The sequence below is a fragment of the Diadema antillarum genome, unplaced genomic scaffold (assembly GCF_040938485.1).
Source record: "Diadema antillarum isolate AM-2024a unplaced genomic scaffold, OU_Dant_1.0 seq00000672_RagTag, whole genome shotgun sequence".
Taxonomy (NCBI): Eukaryota; Metazoa; Echinodermata; class Echinoidea; order Diadematoida; family Diadematidae; genus Diadema; species Diadema antillarum.
This window is the reverse complement of record NW_027271579.1, coordinates 116095-141387: the sequence shown is the minus strand read 5'-3', so window position 1 is coordinate 141387 and position 25293 is coordinate 116095. Positions and strand designations below refer to the sequence as shown.

The window sequence follows — 25293 nt, the reverse complement described above, 5'->3', positions numbered from 1 at the left end:
TATTCGCCATTTCTCAAAGGGATGATACAGTTTTGGTTTACCTGGCATCAGATTTCTAATTTTGTTGTTGTTGAGACAGAATGAGAAACCTCTATGAAAGACTACATGCAATTTCAAGAAGAAGTCAAAGTTTATTTGATAAAAATTGGTTTTGACATGGATGAGACATCCAAAACAAAGCGATTCTAATAAAAAAAAAAGTGGGACCCATGCACCTTTTTTTTTTTAGAATTGCTTTCTTTTGCTTTGTTCTGGATCTGGATCTGGATGTGTACGATGCAGGACCCTACTAGGCATAATGCATCGGATGAGAGATTTCCTTTTGTTCGGAATATCTCAGCCATTTCAAAAACGAATTTAATTTAAAAAACAAAAACAAAAAACCTCTGAATTCCTCTCAGAATGGTACTAGTATGCTAAGTAGCATTTCATCTTTGTACCTCGCAAAATAAACATACAGTATTATAAGTTAAAATCCTCTTCTTTGAGCATGGGGTAGAGGTTGTCCAAGGCCAGATTCTGTATTCGGTGAGGAGAAAATGGCAGCATCGATAGACGGGATTTTGCCGGAAAATCTTGCCACTAGTGCATCAACTTGCAAGGTGCTGGTCGTAGGAGCTGGTGGAATAGGATGCGAACTATTGAAGAATCTAGTTCTTACGGGCTTCAAGACAATAGTTGTCGTAAGTATTGAAGCTCATTTTTCTTTGTTTGAGAGACTCGTTGCGTGTCGGTGCGGTAATACAGTCCCGTATACTCTAAACTGTGTTGTCCGAGGGTGTTGAAACAAGAACTGCGCTATATAACCTGTGGCTGTATGCGGCCGTGCGCCCGTTCACGGCAGGTAGGGTGGTACATCCAATTACCGGACGCTTTTTTTCGTGGCTTTGAATTCCGTACTCAGAGGATGAAATTTCGGCTAAAAATAACATCACTTATTCACAGACTCCTGGAAATTACGAATTCAGCCAACTAATGTCAATTGTTCACTCCACTACCTCCAGTTTTTAAAAAATATGCTTCAAACATAACCCGCTCAAAAAGTTGTCTTTTTGCGCGGTGCAAAATCGCATTGTATTACCGGACACGATTTTCGCAATGAAATAATCGACATCTTTCGCACCTAATCCTTGCACCAGAATCACAATTTATCCCACAAATCACCGTACACATTCTCACTGAGCGGATGACAAAGAAAACATCGGCAAGTGAGGCTCAAATTTCGCATTTTATGGTAAAATGTCTGTCTTGAACATTTCGAACAGTTCACGCAATAAAACCTTGTGAGAAAATCGACAACTGGTTAGACTCTACTTCTAGTTTACGTGCTTTGTCTATGGGAGCTGCACGCGCGGGTGATGAGTTGCGGGCCCCTTAGCGCACAACTATTCCGCATCGTTCGCTCGCGTTTGAGGACGATAGCTACAAATTTCCGATATCGATCAGTGAACTTTTGGTTCTATTGGAATCTTCAGCATTTTTCCTGTATGTGAGTGGGATTTCATAGAATTTCAGTCGTGAAATATGATTCAAACATGCATAAATATTAACTATGAAGAGGTGCGCGGGTCACTCAACTATAAATTTGAGGTAAAATGTGAATTTTTTCGCGTTTTTACATTTTTATGTGGCGTTTTTTGTGATTTCGGTCCACACAAAGTTCTGTGAGGCTAATCTACGAAGTCTCGCGCGTACAGAATGTCATTAGTACGCAAAAATGTGCGTGTCCGGTAATACCATGGTGTCCGGTGACACCATGCTTGCCCCTACAACATACTCGGTAATACACCGCAAAACAGAGCGGCATACTCTGTACATGCACACTACACTAACGTTAGCACACCAATCTACAAAAATCAACCGATAAAATGGGCACAATCTCCGATAAAAGTGAAATTTTTTCACCTAAATGACAACATATCGCATCCAAAATTTTATTTTTGGTAAACTTGTTACCCTAGTTCTAGATTACTTCTTTCTTAACATAATATTTTCAGGGATGGGATGCCAAGTTAAAAAAAATTTTATGAGTGAGATTTTCATGACTTGGCATCTATTCTCGGCATGCGAATGCGCGCGAGCGAGGGTGTTGGGAGGGGTTTTTTCCCCCCTGTGGCCCGAGTCCCACGGTAGGGAGCTTTTTCAATTTTTAGCTCTTAATGGTGCGATTAGGTGCGTACTTACATGTAAGTGACTATAAGACCAAAGGGAAATATACCTTCATTTGCAACTATCACTTTAATCTTTTGAGCTATGCTCATTATTATACGCCCAAGTTGCAGACTTCGCCTGATGCGTGAGAAAAATGGGTGTCGTGCGTGAGATCGGGAGATGGCCCCTAAATGTCTCACGCAGAATGCGTGAGACTCGGTAGCTCTGCACTTTAGTTTAACACTATAACAGTTAAGAAACAAGGGTCTCTAAGACTAAGAAACTGGATTTTTTTGTTGTTTTCCCGATATTCGTGGATTTTGAAAATATGTCCTCACGTAAGATAGAACTTTCGTGAGTCCATGTGGGCCACCATTTTTTTTTTCGGAAAGTGGATATTACCATCGAAAAAAAAAAAGAGACATGAGAAAGACATCAACAACACTGCCAGAATTGTGATCCCTGTTTGTAACTATACACATCCAGTCGCTGTATAAATAGGGACAGGGCTAGGCTGTACCGTCACGACCCATGGGCGCAACACAAAGAGAGCTCAGCGAACCCATTGCAATCGCTTTGAGTTTTGATGTAATGATACTTTAAATCATTTTTTGTCTCCTCAAACTCATCTAATGTAAATCTTCATTAATGAGACTTCATATCTATGCTATCAATGTTGACATACACATTTTACAACTTACTGAAAATGATGATTACATGCAGCATGTGCGAACGGTACATCGTCTTTCACACCAGGTCATTTTGAATACCGGGAGTTCATGCGATCTGAATGCACTTTTAAAAGGTCACACTGTCGACCGTGCTGCTACACTTCAGCAGCGCACGCACACAAAAGATCTCTCCGCAGCGCATGCGCATAATTTGCAGAGGTCAAGGCGGCTGGCGCCATTTTGAATTCTGCAACGATGAACCCCGACGGTCAGGGATTATCATTGCACCAGAAAGTGTCATTTTTTTGTTCCATGGACTTATCGCGAGGGCTCTCTATGGACTTTTATGAACCTTCTGTAATATTACAAAGCATGCACTAAACGTGAGTAATGTATACATTCTTTATATGAAACGTATAAATTTTCTTAAGTTTTGTAGTTGTGTTATGGTTCCCCACTTTGAAGGTGAGGCCTCAACGGTCTGACACTGTGCTTCGCACAGCGTCTGGTCGGGCTACCCTGTTTGCAGCCGGTGCATGTGCGCCCGCTATTTTTCCGCGCTTTCGCAATGGGAATTGGCGCTTACACATTGTTCGCGAGACATGTGAAGGCGTTCAGCTGAAGATCACTGAGCACGCACATATTGCATAGGAATTGTACATCGTGCCGCAAGCGGAGCTACTACAGCGCATATCGGCAAAAATTGTGCCAGGTTTTGCCCTGGTAAATCATTACAACTGCGTTTGTCATTGGTCAAATTTTTTTATGATAACAATAGCGTTTATAAATAATCTTGTCTATGATCTATGAAATGGTTGAAAATGATTTGCCTGATTTGTTTACAGTGCGGAAAAACCCTTAAACTGCCGCAAACGGGGTATTTTACTCTAGACGTCTAGAAACCTAGACTCTAAAGCCTATAAAAAAACTAGCCTAAAGCCTAAAGCCTAACAAAAAAAATTAAAAAAACTTCAAATATTTGTAGGGGCCCAGGCAGGGCATCCCATTGCCTGCGCCCGAGCCAAGTCACTGACTGCCACTGGATAGAGGCCTATCTAGAGATCTACAAAACAACCACACACGTCACGTGTGACTGTAGTGTAGACGTATCCATCCATAAATAGCGGCAAAATTATGAAATAGGCCCAACCGCACCGCAGGCCGCAGTGCGCGTGCATCCCTGCTTTAGCAACTCGTATAGAGGGTCTAGATTAGGTTAGGATTTACATGTATACAGGCTGGGTTCAATTAGGGTTGTATCAATGGTAAAATTAGTCGAGGGACATTAGGAATTCTTTCCGAAAATAAAAGGATGAAAGAAATCAAAGATCAAAGAATAGAAAAGAAATAGAAGTAAAGAAGGAACGATGAAATATAATATGCTATGATATGCTGTGGAAATCAGCCTCATCGCTGTATCAGTCACGCGTAAATGCATTTGGTGGGGATCGGGCCGCATTAACGAGTATTATCCTGTGGAAGAAAGCCCCACCACTGTGCTCATGTACCATTGAGCGCCACACGGTGGGGCTGAATTCATGAGTATAACAATAACGCAATAACAGATAAGCGGCTGTAGTATTTCGTACCACAGACTGTGGTGGGGCGGCCTATTTCATGAGTATGCCTCCATAGCTAGTGTTAGCTGACCCAAGAGAGGCTGACTGGATGCAGTGACATCAACACAAATGCAAAGCTCATGACATCACCATAGACAATACACAACCTTCCTGACCACCACGATGAAAATGATCTACCTGTTAGTTTTCTTACAATTTCATTGTAAAATTTCAAGCCAAAAGGGTTTCTTCTTCAGTCTCATCATCTTTTCCCCTTACATTTTCAGTTCTGTCTCAAATGTCCTTCCGTTTTAGTTAACTGCAAGTTTTCTCGAAGAAGAGCTTATGGCCCTAATAATTTACTTTTTCATATTCATGTAGAGAAATTCCACTACACCAAATTAGGTGAACACCAAAATCACAGGACAATACTTCTTTACTCTTACTACTTCATTCCAATTTCATTGATTTGAACCAAATCAGTTGTCAAAATGCTCCAACAACAACAACAAAAAAAAAAAAAAAAAAATACAAGACAGACTAATCTAAATGATACAGATGATGACATGAGTTAATATCTAGGGAGTACAAAAGTGCATTAAGAGATGTCCAGTATTGATTTCAACATGAGTTGTCTAATATATTCATGTTTCTGGTACTGTTTGGACTATAAGCTATCCAACATGCGCCCCTAGTAATTGACAAGTACAATTGTTTGCTAATTTGTTCAATGTATGGTATGGCAATTAGTAATGAATAATGTTGATGTTACCCTGGAGTACAGCTCTCTATGATTCAAATGTCACATGGATGCAGAAATTCTTGATATGTACATTTGATAGAATAATTTTCTTCTATATTTTTCAGATTGATCTGGATACAATTGATGTCAGCAATCTTAATCGTCAGTTCTTGTTCCAGAAGAGGCATGTTGGCAAATCAAAGGCACAGGTTTGTATTTACTCCCATAGTTTTTTGAAAAAATCTCACTCTTCTCACCAGTTTGTCCATTACAGTCAACCTTGCATATTTGATACTTTGTCTCCCTCATCTCGAGGCAAAATAAATGTCCCAATATTTCCTTATGTATTTCCTCTTCTTAAAACTTAAGTAAAACTAACTTACTAAAAGTTTGGTTATCTTGATTTTAAAAAATCCCATGCCCAATCTTCATTCAACGTATTGTTTTTCCCCACATGTTACTTGAGGCAAAAATTTCCAACATCACTCAGCTATTCATGTGATACATATGTACTCTGTTCTACAGCGCCATGAGTATCTTTTTAGGTAGATGAGTGCTTTATAAGAGTCTCTCTATTATTATTATTATCATTATTATTATTATTATTATTCCCAGACAAGCAAATACTGATTACCAACAAAGGCAATGCCACAATTTTTTTAACACTTTCAAATTGTAAATAATTTAACTCTGTAATAGACCTATCACAGCTGAGAGCTTGTGTGGCATTTAGAGGTAAATAATATCATAACTGCTTGAGAACTTAAAGTGACCAATTCTGTATGGAATCAAGGAATACAGATTTCATACAATGTAGATGCAGAAGGAGATGTTCTTGTGTTTGTCGCATACATTGTGCTCAGGGTTAATGATTAAGTTTCTCATTGTATTTCTATATGAAGGTTGCCAAAGAGAGTGTGCTGGCATTCAATCCTGATGTCTGCATTGAAGCCAAGCATGACAGCATTATGAAGTAAGAATGGCAATGATAACTTTACATCAATTATGTTGCACACTTTGCATAAAGTTCACACTCATAGACTGTTACTTTGGTCAAAAATTTTTACTTGTTTTACTTTCTCTTGAGTCATAGTTATGTTACAGAATTGTATTGCTAACATGTCAAGAGAGAAAATGTTCACAGCAGCAATGATAAGCAAGACAAATGGCTAAATGTAACAAGCTGCTGCAGTCATTGTGACTCCATTCAGCTGTGCTTGCATGTTTCAATAGATTGCAACAAACATGATTGTGTATCTGAATACTTGCATTGAAACACTGTAATATGTGAAGGATTCAATTTCTCCTCAGACTCTGTGCTGCCAAGTCTGCAAAATTATTTAAGGAGTTATCTCTCCTATGTCATTGTCCGTAAGGTTGATGGAAATGATTAGCACTCAAGTCATGGCTGCACACTTTGCCATATTTTCTACTGGTCTGACCTATCCCTGTCGGTCTAGTAGATACCCAGTTTTCCATTTTTTACCAGTCCTGTTCTTTTTCCTTCTTTTTTATACCCCCGCCAAACGAAGTTTGAAGGGGGTATATAGGAATCAGCGGACGGTCGGTCGGGCGGTCGGTCGGGCGGTCGGTCGGGCGGTCGGTCGGGCGGTCGGTCGGGCGGTCGGTCCGTTGCAAATCTTGCGTCGCGAACTACTTCCTCAGTTTTCAACCGATTCCCATAAAACTTGGCACAGATGTGTGCCTTGGGTTGTAGATGTGCAAGACGTATTTTTTGACAGTACCCAAAAGTACGTTGCCATGGTAACGGCATATTATGGGCAAAAATGGGTACAAATCTTGCGTCGCGAACTCCTCCCACGGTTTTTGATCAATTTTTATGAAATTAGGTACAGATGTTCATCTGAATATGTTAATGTGCAAGACACATATTTCCGCAGTGGCAAAAAGTGCGTTGCCATGGTAACGGCATGTTATTGGTAAAATATAGGGCAAAATGCTTCATGGCAAAACTGCTTCATCAGTGTTCTTCCAATTCTCATGGAATTCATATTGAATGTTTGTCTTAGGATATAGGTCAGCATGACACATTTCTTGACAGTGACAAAAAGTATGTTGCCATGGTAACAGCTCACATATTATGAGCCAAAATGATGGAAAATTTTGTGTTGCAAACTACTTCCTCAGTTTTTGCCCAATTTCCATGAAACTTGGTACAGATGTGTGCCTTTGGTTGTAGATGTGCAAGACGCATTTTTTGACAGTACCCGAAAGTACGTTGCCATGGTAACGGCATATTAATGGCAGAAGATCAAGGAAAGATCTTGCGGATTTAACTATTTCCTCAGTTTTTTGACCAAAGCTTATGAAATGTGGCACACACCTTGATCTTGGTGGGAAGATGTGGAAGACATATTTTTCGGACGTGTCGGAAGCTGCGTTGCCATGGTAACGGCATATAAATGGCAGAAGATCAAGGAAAGATCTTGCGGATTGAACTACTTCCTCTGTATTCGACTGAAGCTCATGAAATGTGGCACACACATTGGTCTTGGTGGGAAGATGTGCAAGACATATTTTTTGGACGTGTCGGAAGCTGCGTTGCCATGGTAACAGCATATTAATGGCGGAAGATCAAGGAAAGATCTTGTGGATTGAACTACTTCCTCAGTTTTTGACAAAAGCTTATGAAATGTGGCACACACAATAGTCTTGGTGGGAAGATGTGCAAGACATATTTTTCGGACATGTTGGAAGCTGCGTTGCCATGGTAACGGCATTTAAATGGCAGAAGATCAAGGAAAGATCATTCCTTGGGTAAGACTGTCGTCACGGGGCGGGGGTATTAATCACCTTAAGTGATATTTCTAGTTTGACTGGCCGTGACAATGTTTGTTGGTTTTTTTTGTCGGTCATGTCTGACTAGTAAATTTGCCAATTGCTGGAAAGTTACTGGCCCAACAGTGATTTCTACTGGTCTGGGATCATCAGACCAGAGTCAGTGTTAAGCGTTGTGAAAGAGTTGTCAGGTATCAGACAAAAAGCGTGCTCCAATAATACGATTTAAACTTTTCAAGGTCACATCATACTCGACAAAAATACCCTTGTTAGGTGTGCTAGCGTGACAGTCATCTGAGTTACAGATATGAGGGAATTGCATGGAAAAGCAGTAGTTAGTTTGATGCTATAACTGGTAGACAGATTAGTGCAAAATGTTTCCTTAACCCCTACAGGATGAGCTGATTTTGCGATAACATGCATTTCCCATTGGCACCTGCCCAAGTGTACTTGAGACTAGTCTTCAGTCTTCAACCATTTCTGGTTTCTTGACATGATTTTTACACTCTTTGTCATACACATAGCCCAGAGTACAACCGTGACTTCTTCAAGCAGTTCACACTAGTGCTCAATGCACTTGATAATAGAGGTGAGAAACTTCCTTCCTAGCTGATCATCTATTCATTTTTCACTGGTGGCTTAAACAAATGTTAAATTATGTTAGCTAGTGCATTAGTTAACCAAATAGAATATTGAATTACATCGTATGTGTCTCGTAGTGGATTTACGATAGTAATGCCTGGCCAAGTGATACACACTGCCTTTATTGAGCTATAATCCCGTTAATATTTACCAAAAGTGAATTTATATGATTCCAAGCTGACTTCTATTATTGTCAGTGCCACAGACAGAAATTTGATTTCTCATGTGTCTTTAATTATCGAGTGAAGTACAAGGAATTTTTTTCACTTTCTTTATTTGCCGTTTTATTGATGCACGACAACACGTTTTGTTTTCATCTTCTCCTTTCCAGCTGCTAGGAACCATGTAAATCGAATGTGTCTAGCTGCTGATGTTCCATTGGTTGAGAGTGGTAGTGCTGGGTATTTAGGTCAGGTCACTGTCATCAAGAAGGTGAGTGATCTGTATGACAGTTGATTTACAATCAAACGTAGTTCATATTTACATGCATTTATAATATGTACCCCCCCCCCCAAAAAAAAAAAAAAAAAAACACACACCAAACAACAACAACAACGAAAACCAAAAAACAACAACAACAAGCAAACAAACAAAGCACAACAACAGCAACAAAAACAAAACCAAAAGCAACAACAACAATAATAAGTTGTTGACAAAGTTAGGTTTTTCATGTGTAACAGCATACTTGTGTTTGAGAAGCACTTGTGAGCAGAATGTCTGTAACTTGTTACTTATTTTCATTTCTCAGGAATTAATGCATGTAAATGGACAATCGCTTTTCTTTTTTTTATATTTTTATTTGGGTTAACATTTGGTAACCCTCAAAGTGCTGTCATACAATAACTTACTACATTGGTAAGTAGAGCTCATCCCAAGAGTAAGTTGTCCTGTTACAAGGTGCACAGTGAAATATTGTCAATGAAAGACAAATTAGGTGACCACTGGCTGCATTGGACATATATAGGACCTGTGCATAGAAATGATGATTTCCGTTCAGGTGGTACAAAGTATGTAGTGACGGTTTAAAGTAGTGTGCCCTTATATACATATATATGGGAGATATGATGATGTCTTTTAAATCTGTCTTGCTTTTGATTAGGGGAAGACTGAGTGCTATGAATGTCACCCAGCCCCTCCTCAGAAGTCCTTCCCAGGGTGCACCATTCGCAACACTCCCTCTGAGCCCATTCACTGCATCGTGTGGGGCAAACACTTATTCAAGTAAGTCATGTCATTTTACATTTGCACGTGCATGAAGACTATTCAATCCACCTTCCATCCAACCAAGTATCTAACGTCTAGATAAGAGAGATTGTAAACAGTATCTCTTTCCCTTCCTCCCGTTTGTTTTATTAATAGTTGAAATGACATTCCTGCATCAGCATTGTTTCCTGGAGTAAAGTACAAAGTAGAATGGACATGCCCATATGGCATTGTGTAACTGCTTTTGCAGTTACTGAGATGTGCTGAATGGAATTATAGTCTATGAAGATTTTGAAGTGGTTTGAAAGGAAATGCACCTCTGATGAACAAGATGTAGATATTACTAGAGCTGTCAGTTTACACATTCACACACATGCACACACACACGTACACACATTCATGCTAGTACCTGCTCTGCTTATATCTTGTTACTCTGTAGGGAAATTGTTACCATTATTGTACTTGCACTATCAATAATTATCTGAAATGTGAACATTAAAGAAATACCTGTGGATTATGTGGCAAAGACACTGTGTGTTCTGCTTGTTTGCACATATTTTTATAAACAAATAAAGACTACCAGTATGAATTAGAAAATTGTTTACAATTTCTGGTTACCATTTTCATCGGTGGATATGGCAGTAAACACTTTTCTCTCTCTCTCTCTCTCTCTCTCTCTCTCTCTCTCTCTCTCTCTCTCAAGAAAGTACTGAATGAAGTGAAGCATTGCACTTTTTTTCCTTAGATTTTTGTTTTGTTTGGTTTTGTTTGGTTTGGTTTGGTTTGGTTTTTGTCAGTAACCTTACTTGAGTTTGCAGGAGGTAATTTATCAAGAATTTTGTCTTCACACAGCCAACTGTTTGGAGAGGAAGACCCAGACCAAGATGTTTCTCCGGACACTGCAGACCCGGAGGCTGCAGGAGATGCTGGACAGCAAGCAGTGGAGCGCATCCCAACCATGGAGGATGGCAATTTCCACAGAGAGTCCACCAGGGAGTGGGCCCAGCAGAATGGCTATAATGCAGCAAAGCTTTTCAGAAAGGTTAGTGGAGGCTTTTGTGGCTCAGGGGATTGCTGATATGCTCTGTGCTTTCAAATATAAGGTCTTTGGGTTTCTCAATACCTGAAGAGGAAGGAGTGACCTTTGGCATACCATGTACATCATGTACTTCTGTGACTTAGGACTTGTAAGGCAAGTTTGAGAGTGGTCGACTTCACAAGCAAGAACCAGAGTGATGAAATAGGAAGAATTATCCTATTTCAGAACAAAAGTTGGGGTTTCCAACCTGGGATAAGTACGAACAAGGTATACATTGCATCTGTGTCGCTGGAGGCAATATTCTCACGAGTATCAGTCAACTCAGAAAACTTCCTCTGACAAGTTACAATCTTATGACAAGAAATTGAAGGTTTCATATCAAATGTTTAGCGGTGCTCTCATACATAACCATGCCTAATCAGTTAACTCCTAACCACAAGCACTTGCATTACTGTATCATTATGTTGCTTTTCTAGGTGAGTCTAGACATTTATAGTATGTACAGGTGCTTCCATGAACTTGTTCTTTGTTCATTGTATCATTTCCAGCATCCAGTGTAGCTAGTAGTCATGCTACTTCCCGGATAGCATTAGGTGATTTACTCAGATTTGACAAGGTGATGTTTTGCTGTTAATCAGTAAGTTTAAACCGATCATGTTGCTTTGTCTCAGTTTTTCTACGAAGACATCAAGTACCTGTTGTCAATGGAGAAGCTGTGGCAAAAGCGGCGACCTCCGACCCCTCTGGACTGGAATGACCTACCTGACACAGGAGGTATGTTTGAAAGTTTTGGCATTTATGAGAACTGGTCAACTGCAGTGCAGTTAGATTTGTTCGGGTTTTTTTTTTTAATCCATTTGACACTAGCACAAAAGGTAGATACAGTATAGGTGGATGTAATGGTAGATGTATTGTATATTTCTTTAGGTATTCATGTCTTGCTGGCAAAAGACTGAATTGCACATGAAATTACATTGTGTAAGAGACAGTATGAATGCATTCAGAGACACTTTTATGAGTGCTTACAAAACTGATATTGATTTTAAAAAGGGAGTGATGCTCACAAGCACATGCATAATAATGCGCAATTTGATCACTGTAATGTAAGGACAATCAGCAGAACATCCTTTCTTACTATACTAAGGTAGTCAGCCACAGTGTGTGATGATCCAATGACACAGTAGGCAGTAGAATGATTTATAGAATGATTTCAAGAATGACAAAATGATTTATATCACATATTTTTACACTATTTTAAGCATGTAGAACTGACCATATCACAAAGACTTCCTCCTTTCAGACACAACAGTAAAGACCAGACAAAATCAGAGACTCAATGGCATTTTCTGTGTACTGAAACAGATGAAACATAAACTTGTTGTACTCACATATCCTGAACATGTATACACATTTGCATTTTTCATGATTTCTTGAATATTGTAAAATTGACATTTTTGCAAAAATAAGAGCATGCAAATATTTTTGCATGCCATATGTTCCAGTAATTAATGTCCTGATTCCGCAGAATTAAAAAACATTCAATACTCACCTTACCTAGCCGAGCGTGAAAAATTACTTATGCGAAAATATCCACTTTTACAGTACCTTATCAAAAAGTAAGTGATGTCTAAATTTTTAAATAAAGACTCAATTTCTTTCAGACAAAATGTCAAAGTTGTACCAATCATTCATCAATAGTGTTACAGTTAAATGAAGTTGAAGTTGCCAAAGCATTAATGATGTCAACTGAAAGAAGATGGCGAAGTGAAAAGATTATTTAGACTACATCATATATAACTTTTACAAATGGGATAGTGGATGTATTTCTCACAATGTTTTTTGTGACTTTGCTGTCATGTTTATATATCACCAACTGCCTCAATTTCTTTGTAGAATGATAAATACATTATATTGTTACTTTGCATTTGTATGTTTAAAAGGGTCCAGCAAGAATGAATCGGGTGTATTGAGGGATCAACGTCAGCTGAGTCTCCGGGAGTGTGCAAAGATGTTTGAAGAGAGTTTAGCTGACCTTCAGGTCCAAGCTAAAGAGAGAGGAGAGCTAGCCTGGGATAAGGTAGGATGATGATGATGGTGATGATGGTGATGATGGTGATGATGATGATGATGATGGTGATGATGATGATAGTGGAGAGGATGGTGATGATGATGGTGGTGGTGATAGTGATGGTGATGATGGTGATGGTGATGGTGATGGTGATGGTGATGATATTGAGGAGGATGGTGATGATGATGGTGGTGGTAATGGTGATAATGATGATGGTGGTGATGGTGATGATGATGATAGTGGGAAGGATTGTGATAATGATGGTGGTTGTAATGGTGATAATAATGATGATGGTGATAATGATGACCAGTGATGATAGTGGTAGTTGTGATGTTGGTATTATGTTAATGATGATGTTGATGCTTGTGTTGACTGTAATGATTATAATATTGAAATGATAGTAGTGATCATAGTGATGCCAGTAGTAATGATGATGGTGATGGTGATGATAGTAATGATGCTAGTAGTATATCTTGCGTTAAAACTAAGTCATTGTGTGTTTCTCTGGACTATCATTTGCAAAGCAGTCTCATAGTTACAAATCCCAGTCTTAAGGAGATCAATAAAAGTTGAAAAGAGCTTACCTGCATCAATATCTTATTTTGTCACCATGTCTCACTTTTCACACCAGACAGCTCTCCAGGTAGTAGCTCTCCTTGCTAAAATGACAAAGATGTGTAATGAGCTGATTTTCAGCGTCACAAGACGATCTCTTGCTTTTCCACAGTGTGTTTGAACAATTGATACGTAGTGTAAAGGTCCCATCAGCCTGTTTAAATTTCCTGAACTGTGACAACAGGCTCAATGCAGCAAATTTTTTTTGCAAGATGTTGTGATGGTAATTAATCTGATCTGGTATTATTTCACACACTAAGGTGTAGTATAAGAAGCTATGTAGTGAGAGAATGCTTAAAACAACTTTGTGTAAGAAACAAGAAGAGATGATTCCACATCAACCACCAAATTCATGCTATATTCACTGCTTTGCGAAATGGTCCTAACATTTGCATATTCTCAGGATTGCAGTCTTGCGTGGTATAATAACAGCATTGTATAAGAATGCTTTACCTGAAGTAATGTTTCTTACTCACCAGCCTTCACCATGATGGTATAAATCTTGACATTGTCATTACAGGATGATACAGCATCCATGGACTTTGTGGCCAGTACAGCAAACATCAGGGCACACATTTTTGGCATTCCTATGAAGACGAGGTTTGACATCAAATGTGAGTCAAAGTTCTCATACCCAGATCTCCCAATCGTTCCACTTTGGAGTAAAAAAAATCCTAAAATTTAGCCTTTTAGTTACACATGCAAAAGTCACATTAGTTCCAAATAGTATGGCATTTTCAAGAAAATATTTGTGAATTTGACTCAAGTAGGTGGCAAGTGTTTGTTTGTTCACATATTCTTTGACTGAAACAAAGAGTTAAAGTGACAAAAGTCTTTTGTGGAGTATATCTAAGTTGTTATTATCCTAACACAGTAGTCGTATCATTTACTTAGTTAGAACACAAATGATTTTTGTTTGGATGTATGTGGCACCTATCAGAATGAATAGCCTCACAAAGTGCCCTAACGTACAGAGTGATATGTTCTTTATTACATATTAACTTGTACTTAGCAATCACTTCCTACAATTTGCAGTGTCACCTTCACACATCGTGGCACTTCTTCTTACTCTAGCTGGCATTTACATACTACATGTTTGCCCATCAATGAGAACATACCAAGTGTCAATTCACGTGACTGCATTTAGCCAACAAGTGGCATGTGTTTTTAATAATTGTAGTAATATTCTGTGATATATGTGTGTGTGTGTGTGTGTATGTGTCCCTCACAGCCATGGCAGGGAACATCATTCCAGCAATTGCCACGACCAATGCTGTCATTGCCGGACTCATTGTCATTGAGGCCCTCAAGGTGTTGTCCAACAGGATGGACCAGTGTAAAACGGTAAGATATCAAAACTTTTATGACTGCAAGTGTCCATGGTTTTGCTGGTCATTACAGTACTGTACAAGTTGTGTGCCTAGTCTGCAAACATTGTAAGGGCTTAGGGTCCCAAACAGAAATGTGGTAAACATTTCAAAATGAGGGTTGAATGATTGACAGAGCACCTTTACACTAGAAAATGATTACTGTTGCTTTTGTGACATTACTTAGATGAGCATATAAGATTTAAGTATTTACACACACGCACACAAACACACGCAGACAAATGAAGCAAGAGTAAACATTAAAGGACAAGTTCACCTTCATAGACATGTGGGTTGAGTGAATGCAGCAATATTAGTAGAACACATCTGTGAGAGTTTGAGCAAAATCGGACAATCCGTTAAAAAGTTATGAAATTTTGAAGTTTCTGCTCAGTCACGGCTGGATGAAAAGACTACTATAGCTTGTGATGTCACATGAGTACAACGATATAAAGAAAGAATAAAGAAAATTCAACACATTTCCATTTTTCTCGCATAACAAAAGAACACTCGACTTCTCTCTTTCAGAAGACAGGGGGAATAATATTACCCTTAACATACGTCAGTAGCAAGTCAAAGAAATGTGCACTTTATTCAAAAAGTAAAGTTTTGTGAAATTCTCTTTTTATTTTCCTTATTTAGTTGTACGCACGTGACATCATACACTGTAGTAGTCTTCTCTTCCAGCAGTGACTGCGCAGATACTTAAAATATTCGTAACTTTTGAACAGATTGTCCAATTTTCCTCAAACTGTCACTGATGTGTTCTACTAATATTACTGCGTTCTCTCAATCCTTAAGTATATGAAGGTGGACTTGTCCTTTAAGTTGAAGAGTGATTACTTATGCCATAGCACTTTGATCTATTATTTGGTGGCAGGACTTGTTAGATTTCAAAAGAGTTTGCAATTTGTTGAATATCAAAAGAGCACGCATTAAGACACGACTTATTGCAAAGATATGGTAAAGCAAGATATCATCAGAGCATCAGAAATACCAAGAAAAATTGTATAATAAGTGCTGCTAAGGTCACACACACACACATACACACACACACACACACACACAAACAAACTTATCACGTCAAATGAAAATACCAGCACATGCTGATGGCAGTGTGGCAAATGATATGCAACATGAATAATGATCTCCAAGGCTTTTTAGCTCACCTGAGCCAAAGGCTCAAGTGAGCTATTGCGATCGCCCTTCGTCCGGCGTCCGTCGTGCGTCGTGCGTCGTGCGTCGTCCGTCGTCCGTCGTCCGTCGTCCGTCGTCCGTCGTGCGTCGTCCGTCGTGCGTCGTGCGTAAACTTTTTACATTTTCATCTTCTTCTTGAAAACCCCAAGACTGATTTTCATCAAACTTGGCAGGTAGCATCCCTAGGGGGTTAGGAACTCAATTTGTTAAAATGGGCACCATGCCCCACCCAGGGGGCCCCCAGGGGGGCCCAAACCCCCCAAAATTAAGGAATCTGTCAAAATCTTCTTCTCTAGAACCAGAAGTGATAGAGCTAAGTTAGTACTATGGGTTAGTACATTGATGATTGTAGTTTCAAGTTTGTTCATGGCAGAATCAGGGGTGCCCCCCTTGGGACCCAGGGGAGGGCGGTGGGGAGGGGTTCTAAAGGGGCCTAAATTGTACATTTTCATCTTCTTCTTGAGAATCCCATGACCCATTTTCACCAAACTTGGCAGGTAGCATCCCTAGGGGGTTAGGAACTCAATTTGTTAAAATGGGCACCATGCCCCACCCAGGGGGCCCCCAGGGGGCCCAAACGCCCCAAAATTAAGGAATCTGTCAAAATTTTCTTCTCTAGAACCAGAAGTGATAGAGCTAAGTTAATACTATGAGTTTGTACATTGATGACTGCAGTTTCAAGTTTGTTCATGGCAGAATCAGGGGTGCCTCCCTTGGGACCCAGGGGAGGGGGTGAGGTGGGGTCCTAATAGGGCCTAAATTGTACATTTTTATCTTCTTCTTGAGAACCCCATGACCCATTTTCACCAAACTTGGCAGGTAGCATCCCTAGGGGGTTAGGATCTCAATTTGTTCAAATGGGCACCATGCCCCACCCAGGGGGCCCCAAGGGGGGCCCAAACCTTCAAAATGAAGGAATCTTTAAAAATCTTCTCTAGAATCAGAAGTTATAGAGCTAAGATAATACTATGAGTGAGTACATTAATGACTGTAGTTTCAAGTTTGTTCATAGGAGATCCAGGGGTGCCCCTCTTGGGGGCAGTGGGGGGGGGGGGGGGGGGTTGGTTGGGAAGGTCAAAATGGGGGCCTGAATTGTACATTTTCATCTTCTTCCTGAAAACCTCATGATGTATTTTCGTCAGACTTGGCAGGTAGCATCCCTAGGGGCTCAGGATCTCAATTTATGAAAATGGGCACGATGGAATCTTAAAAAACTTGGGCCCTTATTGTACATTTTCATCTTCTACTTGAGAATGCCTGGTCAAATTGTAGTAGAGCTGTGAATGATTTAGATTAGTGACTGCGTGAAAGGTGAACTTGCGATACTCAGGTGAGCGCTAGACCCGCGGGTCTCTTGTTTAATTTAATATGACTTCATAAATCCTTTGTTTGCTCACCCAATATATATATTCCTCTATTCTAGTGCAGGTCTACATGGCTAGGGTGCCTAATGCCAGGAAGAAGCTTCTAGTCCCATGTGTGCTCATTCCTCCCAACCCAGACTGCTATGTCTGTGCTGACAGACCAGAGGTATGAGAGAGAATCAAAAGTCCTGGTCAGGTTCATTTGTTGTCTTTTTTTTTTCTACACATTTGAATATGCATGAAGTGCATTTGCAAATAAAGAAAAACAAAATAAAACAAAAATATCAGACCAGGGACCCATTTCATGAAACTTGTTATCAGTGACAAGTTGTCATAGTTGTTATAAGCTACTGAAATCCTTGCATCTTATTGGCTGAGAGCAAATTTGTCAAATAAGAAATGTGCCAGTTGTCACTGATAGCAAGTTTTATGAAACGAGACCCAGGTGTGTAAGCTCTGGTGTGGCATTCTTCATCAAAACAAGCTGTATGTTGGCAGATAATGTTTTTATTTCCCCCACACATCAAGATTGTGATATCGGCCCTTTTCGTTAGATCTGGTCATTTAGGCCAAGAGCAATCAGCCAACTTACTTTTCTTTTCTTTAAACATCTTCAGATTGTTATGTTTGTAGCTATTCACATATGAGTGTCATATTTTAAAAGCCCAAGAATAGTTTCCGGATATCTCTGTTTTTGTTTTTGTTTTTGTTTTTTGTTTTTGTTTTTTGCTTCATATCCATCTGATGTAGCTTAGCTGTAGTGAGAAAAGTCTGTTCATTTGAATACATTAATTGTACCATGTACTTCTGATATGTATTTTATTGTTTCTGTTAGAAGATCTTGATGTATGTTTCAATACTTGTGAATTGTACAGTTATAAGAAATGAGGACATAGATTATTATTCATGTACTCAAAGAGTTTAAGGACAATTTTTACAAAGACAATTCTTTTTCTGTTATGCATTATTTTTTTTTTTGCAACATTTATTTCCTTTTTTAATTCTATTATTATGTACAGGTGACAGTAAAACTCAATACAAACACAACCACTGTCAGGGTCTTTCAGGACAAGGTAAGTAAAGGTATTTCCTGAGGGTGAAAGCTTTCATACAATATACTCTGACATGTATATTTGTAGTAAGCTATACTGATACTGGAAGTACAGTATTGACACAACACAATCTGAGGACTTCTTGCACGTTTATTTAGTAGTACGTTGATTATGACCATGGTAGTATTTTGAGTGAGCAATGTTCTTAGATCTGCCTAGATTCACCATCTGGTCATGTGAAATTTGGTTTAAAAAAATATATATATATAGAAACTGCATGAAAAGCGACATCAATTAGTTTCAGTCAGTACAAGAGTGAAATGTGCAAGCCTGAGCCGCAGAAGTATCATCCATGCTGTTTAAGAGCAACATCTTTATGAAACTGAGGCTCCTTGATCAGCATTGCAATAGTGGGAATTGATATTTGTGATACCAATGATAGTAGAAATGGCATGTATTGTGCAATATAGACATGAAACTAGAAATGTCACTATGACGACTGGTAAGCCATGTGTTTAGTGTTTATATACTTCTTGAATTAGACTTCATTCTGATGGCTAAATTGTTTCAGAGAACATATATTCGGGAATTTCAGTATTTGTACTTAACCTTTTGACCCTTGCCCTTTCACCCCATGGCCAACATTATTCTTCAAATAATGATTTACTGGTATTATCCAATTTTCATGACAATACTTTGAGGGATTTTTCAAATATGGGGGGAAGGTAGTGACATTTTGACATTATCATTTTGACTCCATGGCTCAAATCTTTCCTTACAGAATCATTGTTCAGTAATACATGTACATACCTAGTTTAATTAAGAGTATGCACAGTGTGATTTTTATGCCTCCGCCACGAAGTGTCGCCGGAGGCATTATGTTTTCAGGTTGTCCGTCCTTCCGTCCTTCCGTCCGTCTGTCCGTCCGTCTGTCCGTCCGTAATCAATTTTGTGGACAGCATAACTAAAAAACTGTGTGAGGTATCCTAATGAAACTTGGCATGTATATGTATAAGGGAGTGAAGTTGTGCCACTGAACTCTACTATTGGAAGGGGCGCTATGCGCACTTACCGCGCACTACACACAAAAAAGTGCCAAGAATCGTATGGCTATTTCGCTACGAAATGAGTAATATTGTCCACAAAATTGCATTTTGACATCAGTCATTTCGTTGAAGAAGTTTTCATTTTGTCAAAGAACCAGTTGTTTTGTTAGGACATTTTCATTTTGTCGACTAAAGAGCCATTTCGTAATGAAATAGCCTGTGCGATACTTGGCGCCCCATGATTTACACCTAAGTGACTTTCCACTGAGGCACCCGCACTTCTTCTGCGTACCATCTGCACAACAATAGCGTAGAGTAAAATGGGCGGGGCCTAAAGGTGGAATCCTAAAATGGCAGCGCCAACTAAAGCTTTTCTGGTGGCTTCGAGCACTGCGCGTAACGTCACTTCCAATATAGAGTTCAGTGAGTTGTGCCTATCAACTTTTGGGTCCAGATGCTCAAGGTCAAAGGTCAAAGGTCAAGGTCAGATGCTCAAAATTTCACTATTTCCCTCATATCTCTGCAATGCCTGAAGGTATTTTCTTGAAACTTGGTTTATACCTATATTACCAGATAAAGATTCCTTCAGGACAAATTTGGGCCATGAGGTCAAAGGTCAAACGTCGAGTGAAAGTGCTAAAATTTCACATTTTTTTCATATCTTTGAAAGGGGTCAAGGTATCTTCATGAAACTTAATGCATATAAATGTACTGCCTGAAGGTGATTCTCTTGAGGGGGCTTGGGGTCAAAGGTCAGGGGTCAAAGGTGAGGTTAAAATGCAAAAATTCTATTTGATGTTGAAATGACACTTATTCTCCATGTCTTTGAGTGCTCAATGCATAATTTGATCAAACTAGGTGTAAATAAGCATTACCAGTACTGTACAATAATTCTGTCTGGAAAGGTTTTGGCCATGGGATCAAAGATGAAGGACCTACTATGAAAGTGGAAATTTTCGCGTAGTTGAAAGTTTTGCACAACTTGAAACTAGCGTGAATTAGCGTGAATATAAAAGCACATGAATATTTTGCTTGCCATTAAAATTGTTGCATGTTTACATCAAGTATTACAAAAAGATCATGAACACTGTAGATTTAAAAGGAAGATTCCTGTCTTTGATATATAAATTTGTATGATGTGCCCACTGTGTAAAAAGCTACTTTAGGGCTCCCACCTGTAAATAAAATGGAATGTCCCAGACCCCTTCACAAATTCGTACCAAAGATACCAAAATAAATGAAGTAAAAAATTAATTAAAAATGATTAATGCAGTTTTGCATAAAACTGAATAGCTGCAGATATTGAGTATGAATTCCTCTACCAACTGCATTTTGGTATGAAGATGAAAGCTTTTCTCATGGAATTTGAAGGGACTATATTGCATTAGGTGCATGTATGGAAAATAGGTGACTTTTTGAGTGAAAAAAACTCATAGTCTGGCTTTGTGGACCTTTGGACAGAGCTTGAGGTGAAGAACCTGCCTTGGAAATTTAGTGGATTACAGGGTGTAGCTCACTTATCCAGGTTAGTGAAGATGAAACACCTCATTTCTCCCAGTTTTTATGCCTCCGCCACGAAGTGGTGCCGGAGGCATTATGTTTTCGGGTTGTCCGTCCGTCCGTCCGTCCGTCCGTCCGTCCGTCCGTCCGTCCGTCTTTCCGTCCGTCCGTCCGTCCGTCCGTCCTTCCGTCCGTCCGTCCGTCCTTCCGTCCGTCCGTCCGTCCTTCCGTCCGTCCGTAATGAATTTTGTGGACAGGGTAACTACCAAAACCTTTTGAGGTATCCTAATGAAACTTGGCATGTATGTGTATTAGGGGGTGAAGTTGTGCCTATCAACTTTTGGGTGCACATGCTCAAGGTCAAAGGTCAAAAGGTCAAGGTCAAATGCTTAAAATTTTACTATTTCCCCCATATCTATGCAATGTCTGAAGATATTTTCTGGAAACTTAGTGTATACATGTACTACCCAATTAAGATTCTCTGGTGAAAGTTTGGGGTCATGAGGTCAAAAGGTCAAAGGTCAAAAGGTCAAGTAAAATGTTAAATTTTCACTTTTTTCTCTGTATCTTGGAAATTGTTCAAGGTATCTTCATGGAACATAGTATATATATGCATCTACTGACTGTCAGTGGTTATCTAGGGAATTTAGGGTTCATGGGGTCAAAGGTCAGGGGTCAAAGGTCAAGGGTAATACTTCAAAATTTTACTATTTTATATCGTAATTTCGTGAGAGATTACGTCATATATGAGATCCCGCTAGTGCGCGCGCCACTCAATTCGTTAGTCGCCGCCATCTTGCTAACACGCGAATTTCTGTGCTCGGAAAATTCGCCGGAATTGCACTTGAATATTCAAGTTTTCGTTCGAGTTGGATCGACGTAATAGCGAAAGTTACCTCAACGGGAGGTTTTGCCAGGTTTTTTCTGGTTTTAACGATCATTCTTCAGCTGAACAGCAACGGAATTTATGTCTTCGACCAACGTTCCAAACGTGGGCGGCACAGCCGCACCACCGCTGCTGACAGCAGTCGCGTCCCCGGCAGCCACCGGCGGGGGTCGCGGAGACCAGCACGCACAAGAGTGCAAGCAGAAAACTGCGACAGCCAAAGGTAAAACGCCTACTAGAGCCGGCAAGGCAGGTACTAGTAATAGTACTACTACAACAAGCAGTGCTAACCCTAGCGGTAGTACCGGTACAAACAAAACAGTGAAACCACCTGCCAAACTGGCCTCTAAAGTTTCAACTTTGGAAGATAGACTCGGCAAGCTTGAAGGCCAATTAGCTGTGGTTGTTCAATTTGTGGAGGCACAGTCGGCAAAGCAGACACCAGCCCGTGAAGGCGGTGGCAATGGAAAGAGTATCAGGACTCGTTCTGAATACTCCCCTTCAGACTCGGCAGATACTGACTGCCATTATGATGATGAATATGCGGCACCATTTCTGGGCCGAGATATGGATGAAAACTCTGTGATTATCCAACCAGGTCAAGGGGATAGTCGTGATGACAAATTTGATATTGAAGAAGGCGAAGTTCCCCCTTCTGTAGTGGAGAAAGTGCCAAACATTGCAGCCAAATTTGCTGTGGCTGAGGAAGTTGGTCCCCCCATTGACCCAGAAATTGCTAAGTCTACAGCCTACCTTCTGACCCACCAGCTCGAGCCCAAAGTGGTAGATGAAACGATCACTAAATACCCCATTCCCAGCAACTGTGAGCTGGTGGATGTGCCGAAAGTCAACCAAAGAATCTGGAATGGGCTACCTGCCTTTTCAAAGACACGAGACCTCAAATTTCAGAGACTCCAAAAGAATCTCACGAGAGGCATCAATGCCTACATACATACAGTGTCGGCACAGGATATCACTGAACAGCAACAAGATGCACTAGCACTTCTGTGCAGTGCGAATTTCGAGCTAAATTCCTTGCGTAAGGAATTCATGAAACCAGACATTGGTTATCAATTCCAGCATCTCTGCAAGCCCTCTACCCCGGTCTCCAAATTCCTTTTTGGTGACGACCTGGGAAGGCAAATGAAAGACATAAGAGATGAACGAAAAGCAACTGAGGGTGTCCTCAGGAGTGAGCATAGCAGACAATACAAAAAGCAGCGTTTCAGCCCATATGACTATGGCAGGAGTGCATATGGCAAGGGCAGGAGCAAGATTACATCAGGAAGCTCAAATTTGCCCCAACAGTACCGCGACGCGGGCTGGACTACTTCTCGTGCAAGTACAAGTGATGTCACTAGGCCTACAGGTGCAAAAGGACCGTGGACTGGAGCTACCAGCCATGCTTTTTTAGGCCAGCGCCCCAAGGGGAGGGGGAAGCCGTCGGCTCCCCACACCTTCACACATCCCAGCCAGCACCAACCGCACTGCGGCAGCAAGCAGGGCTCAGGGATGAAGAGAGCACGATAACCTCCAGTTCAACTGACGAGGTAAACATGACATCTGATTCTAGTGATTATGCAAAGCTATGTCATAATAATGTAGAACCTATGGTAGGAGGTCGACTGAAGCAATTCCTCCCAAAGTGGCGCAAAATTACTTCAGACCCACATGTGCTAAATGCTGTAAGTGGTTACAGGCTTGAATTCAGTAAAGAGATGGGTGCACCATCAAGAACTAAACCCCCTTACCTTTTTCGGTGTGATAAAGCCGAAGAGGCTGATATTGATCTTGAAATTTCTAAACTCCATGACAAGGGAGTAATCGAACCGTGCCAGATGGAAACTGGAGAATTCGTGTCTAATATTTTTACACGGCCTAAAAAAGACGGGGGTACACGCGTTATCCTAGACCTGTCTGATCTCAACAAATATCTCCAGTACCAGCATTTTAAGATGGAAAATATCCATACTGCTATTGAACTCATTTCAGAAAATAGCTTCTTAGCTTCAGTCGACCTTCGGGACGCGTACTATACAGTACCTGTGCACCCAACACACAGGAAGTTCTTAAAGTTCTCCTGGAAAAATCAACTTTGGCAATTCAAAGTACTGCCTAATGGCCTGAGCACGGCGCCAAGGTTATTCACTAAACTACTGAAACCTGTATTCACATTACTGAGAGAGCAAGGGCATGTAGTAATTGGATACCTTGACGATGTACTCATTATTGGAGAAAGTGAGAATCAAACATTGCAAACGGTTTTTGAAACCACTAGCATCCTTGCACAACTTGGGTTCTTGGTACACCCAGAAAAATCAGTACTATGCCCCACTCAAGAAATACAATTTCTTGGTTTCATTCTCAATACTCAGGCCATGACAATTCGACTGCCTGATAACAAATCAGAGGAAATACAGTCCTTGTGCACTGAACTTATGCAAATGGCAAACCCCAGTATCAGGCAGGTGGCTAGAATTATCGGGAAAATGGTAGCATCATTTCCCGCAGTCCAGTATGGACAGCTCTATTACAGGGCTTTAGAAAGGGACAAAATCAAAGCACTCAAAATGAATAAGGGGCATTTTGACAGAAAAATGAGCCTATCTTTGGAAGCAAAACAAGAGCTGCAATGGTGGACAGACAATGTGCAGTCTACTTTCTCACCCTTACGACACCCTAAACCTATGCTCGAATTGTGCATGGATGCCAGTGGCAAAGGCTGGGGGGCATCTGATCATACCACCCATACAGGGGGTAGATGGAATGAAGACGAGCTGCAAAAAGCCAGGGAGAATAAGATTAATTATCTGGAGACCCTGGCTGCTGGCATGGGACTCAAGTCCTTCTGTTCTAATTCACAAAACATTCATGTTTTGTTACGGCTAGATAACAGTACTGCTGTTGCGTACATTAACAACATGGGAGGCATTAAATCCCTTGACTGTGATCGGGCAGCCCGAGAGATTTGGCAGTGGTGCGAAACTCGTAAAATTTGGGTCACTGCAGCACACTTGCCAGGAAAGCTGAATGTGGAGGCAGACCGCATGTCTAGAATTTTCAATGACCGCACAGAATGGATGCTTGACCGCACAGTTTTCCAAGAAATAACTTCACGTTTTGGGACACCAGAAATAGACCTATTTGCCTCCAGACTTAACAAGCAGGTAGAGAACTATGTCACATGGTTGCCCGACCCACATGCCAAGGCTGTTGATGCCTTTACTCTCGATTGGGGAAAGTGGTACTTTTACGCATTTCCTCCTTTCTGCTTAGTTGCTAAGTGCATTCAAAAAATCAAATCTGATAATGCAACTGGGATACTAGTAGTCCCAAAATGGCCAAGCCAGCCATGGTTTCCTCTCCTAAACAGGATGATGAATGAGGAACCA

General features: G+C 40.4%; 1 protein-coding gene across 1 annotated transcript in view; it reads left to right on the top strand.

Moving 5' to 3' along the window:
- The first annotated feature begins 539 nt into the window (after nucleotides 1–539).
- The window catches only part of LOC139736883 (SUMO-activating enzyme subunit 2-like), a 37960-nt gene continuing 13206 nt past the window's right edge, over nucleotides 540–25293 (top strand). Inside the window, exons 1-13 of the mRNA XM_071647543.1 lie at nucleotides 540–683; nucleotides 5249–5332; nucleotides 6026–6096; nucleotides 8447–8511; nucleotides 8896–8996; nucleotides 9664–9785; nucleotides 10620–10809; nucleotides 11478–11580; nucleotides 12747–12883; nucleotides 14010–14103; nucleotides 14721–14833; nucleotides 17482–17583; nucleotides 18437–18490. Of these exons, the coding sequence (XP_071503644.1) occupies nucleotides 540–683; nucleotides 5249–5332; nucleotides 6026–6096; nucleotides 8447–8511; nucleotides 8896–8996; nucleotides 9664–9785; nucleotides 10620–10809; nucleotides 11478–11580; nucleotides 12747–12883; nucleotides 14010–14103; nucleotides 14721–14833; nucleotides 17482–17583; nucleotides 18437–18490 (1380 nt within the window). The remainder of the gene's footprint in view (nucleotides 684–5248; nucleotides 5333–6025; nucleotides 6097–8446; nucleotides 8512–8895; nucleotides 8997–9663; nucleotides 9786–10619; nucleotides 10810–11477; nucleotides 11581–12746; nucleotides 12884–14009; nucleotides 14104–14720; nucleotides 14834–17481; nucleotides 17584–18436; nucleotides 18491–25293) is intronic.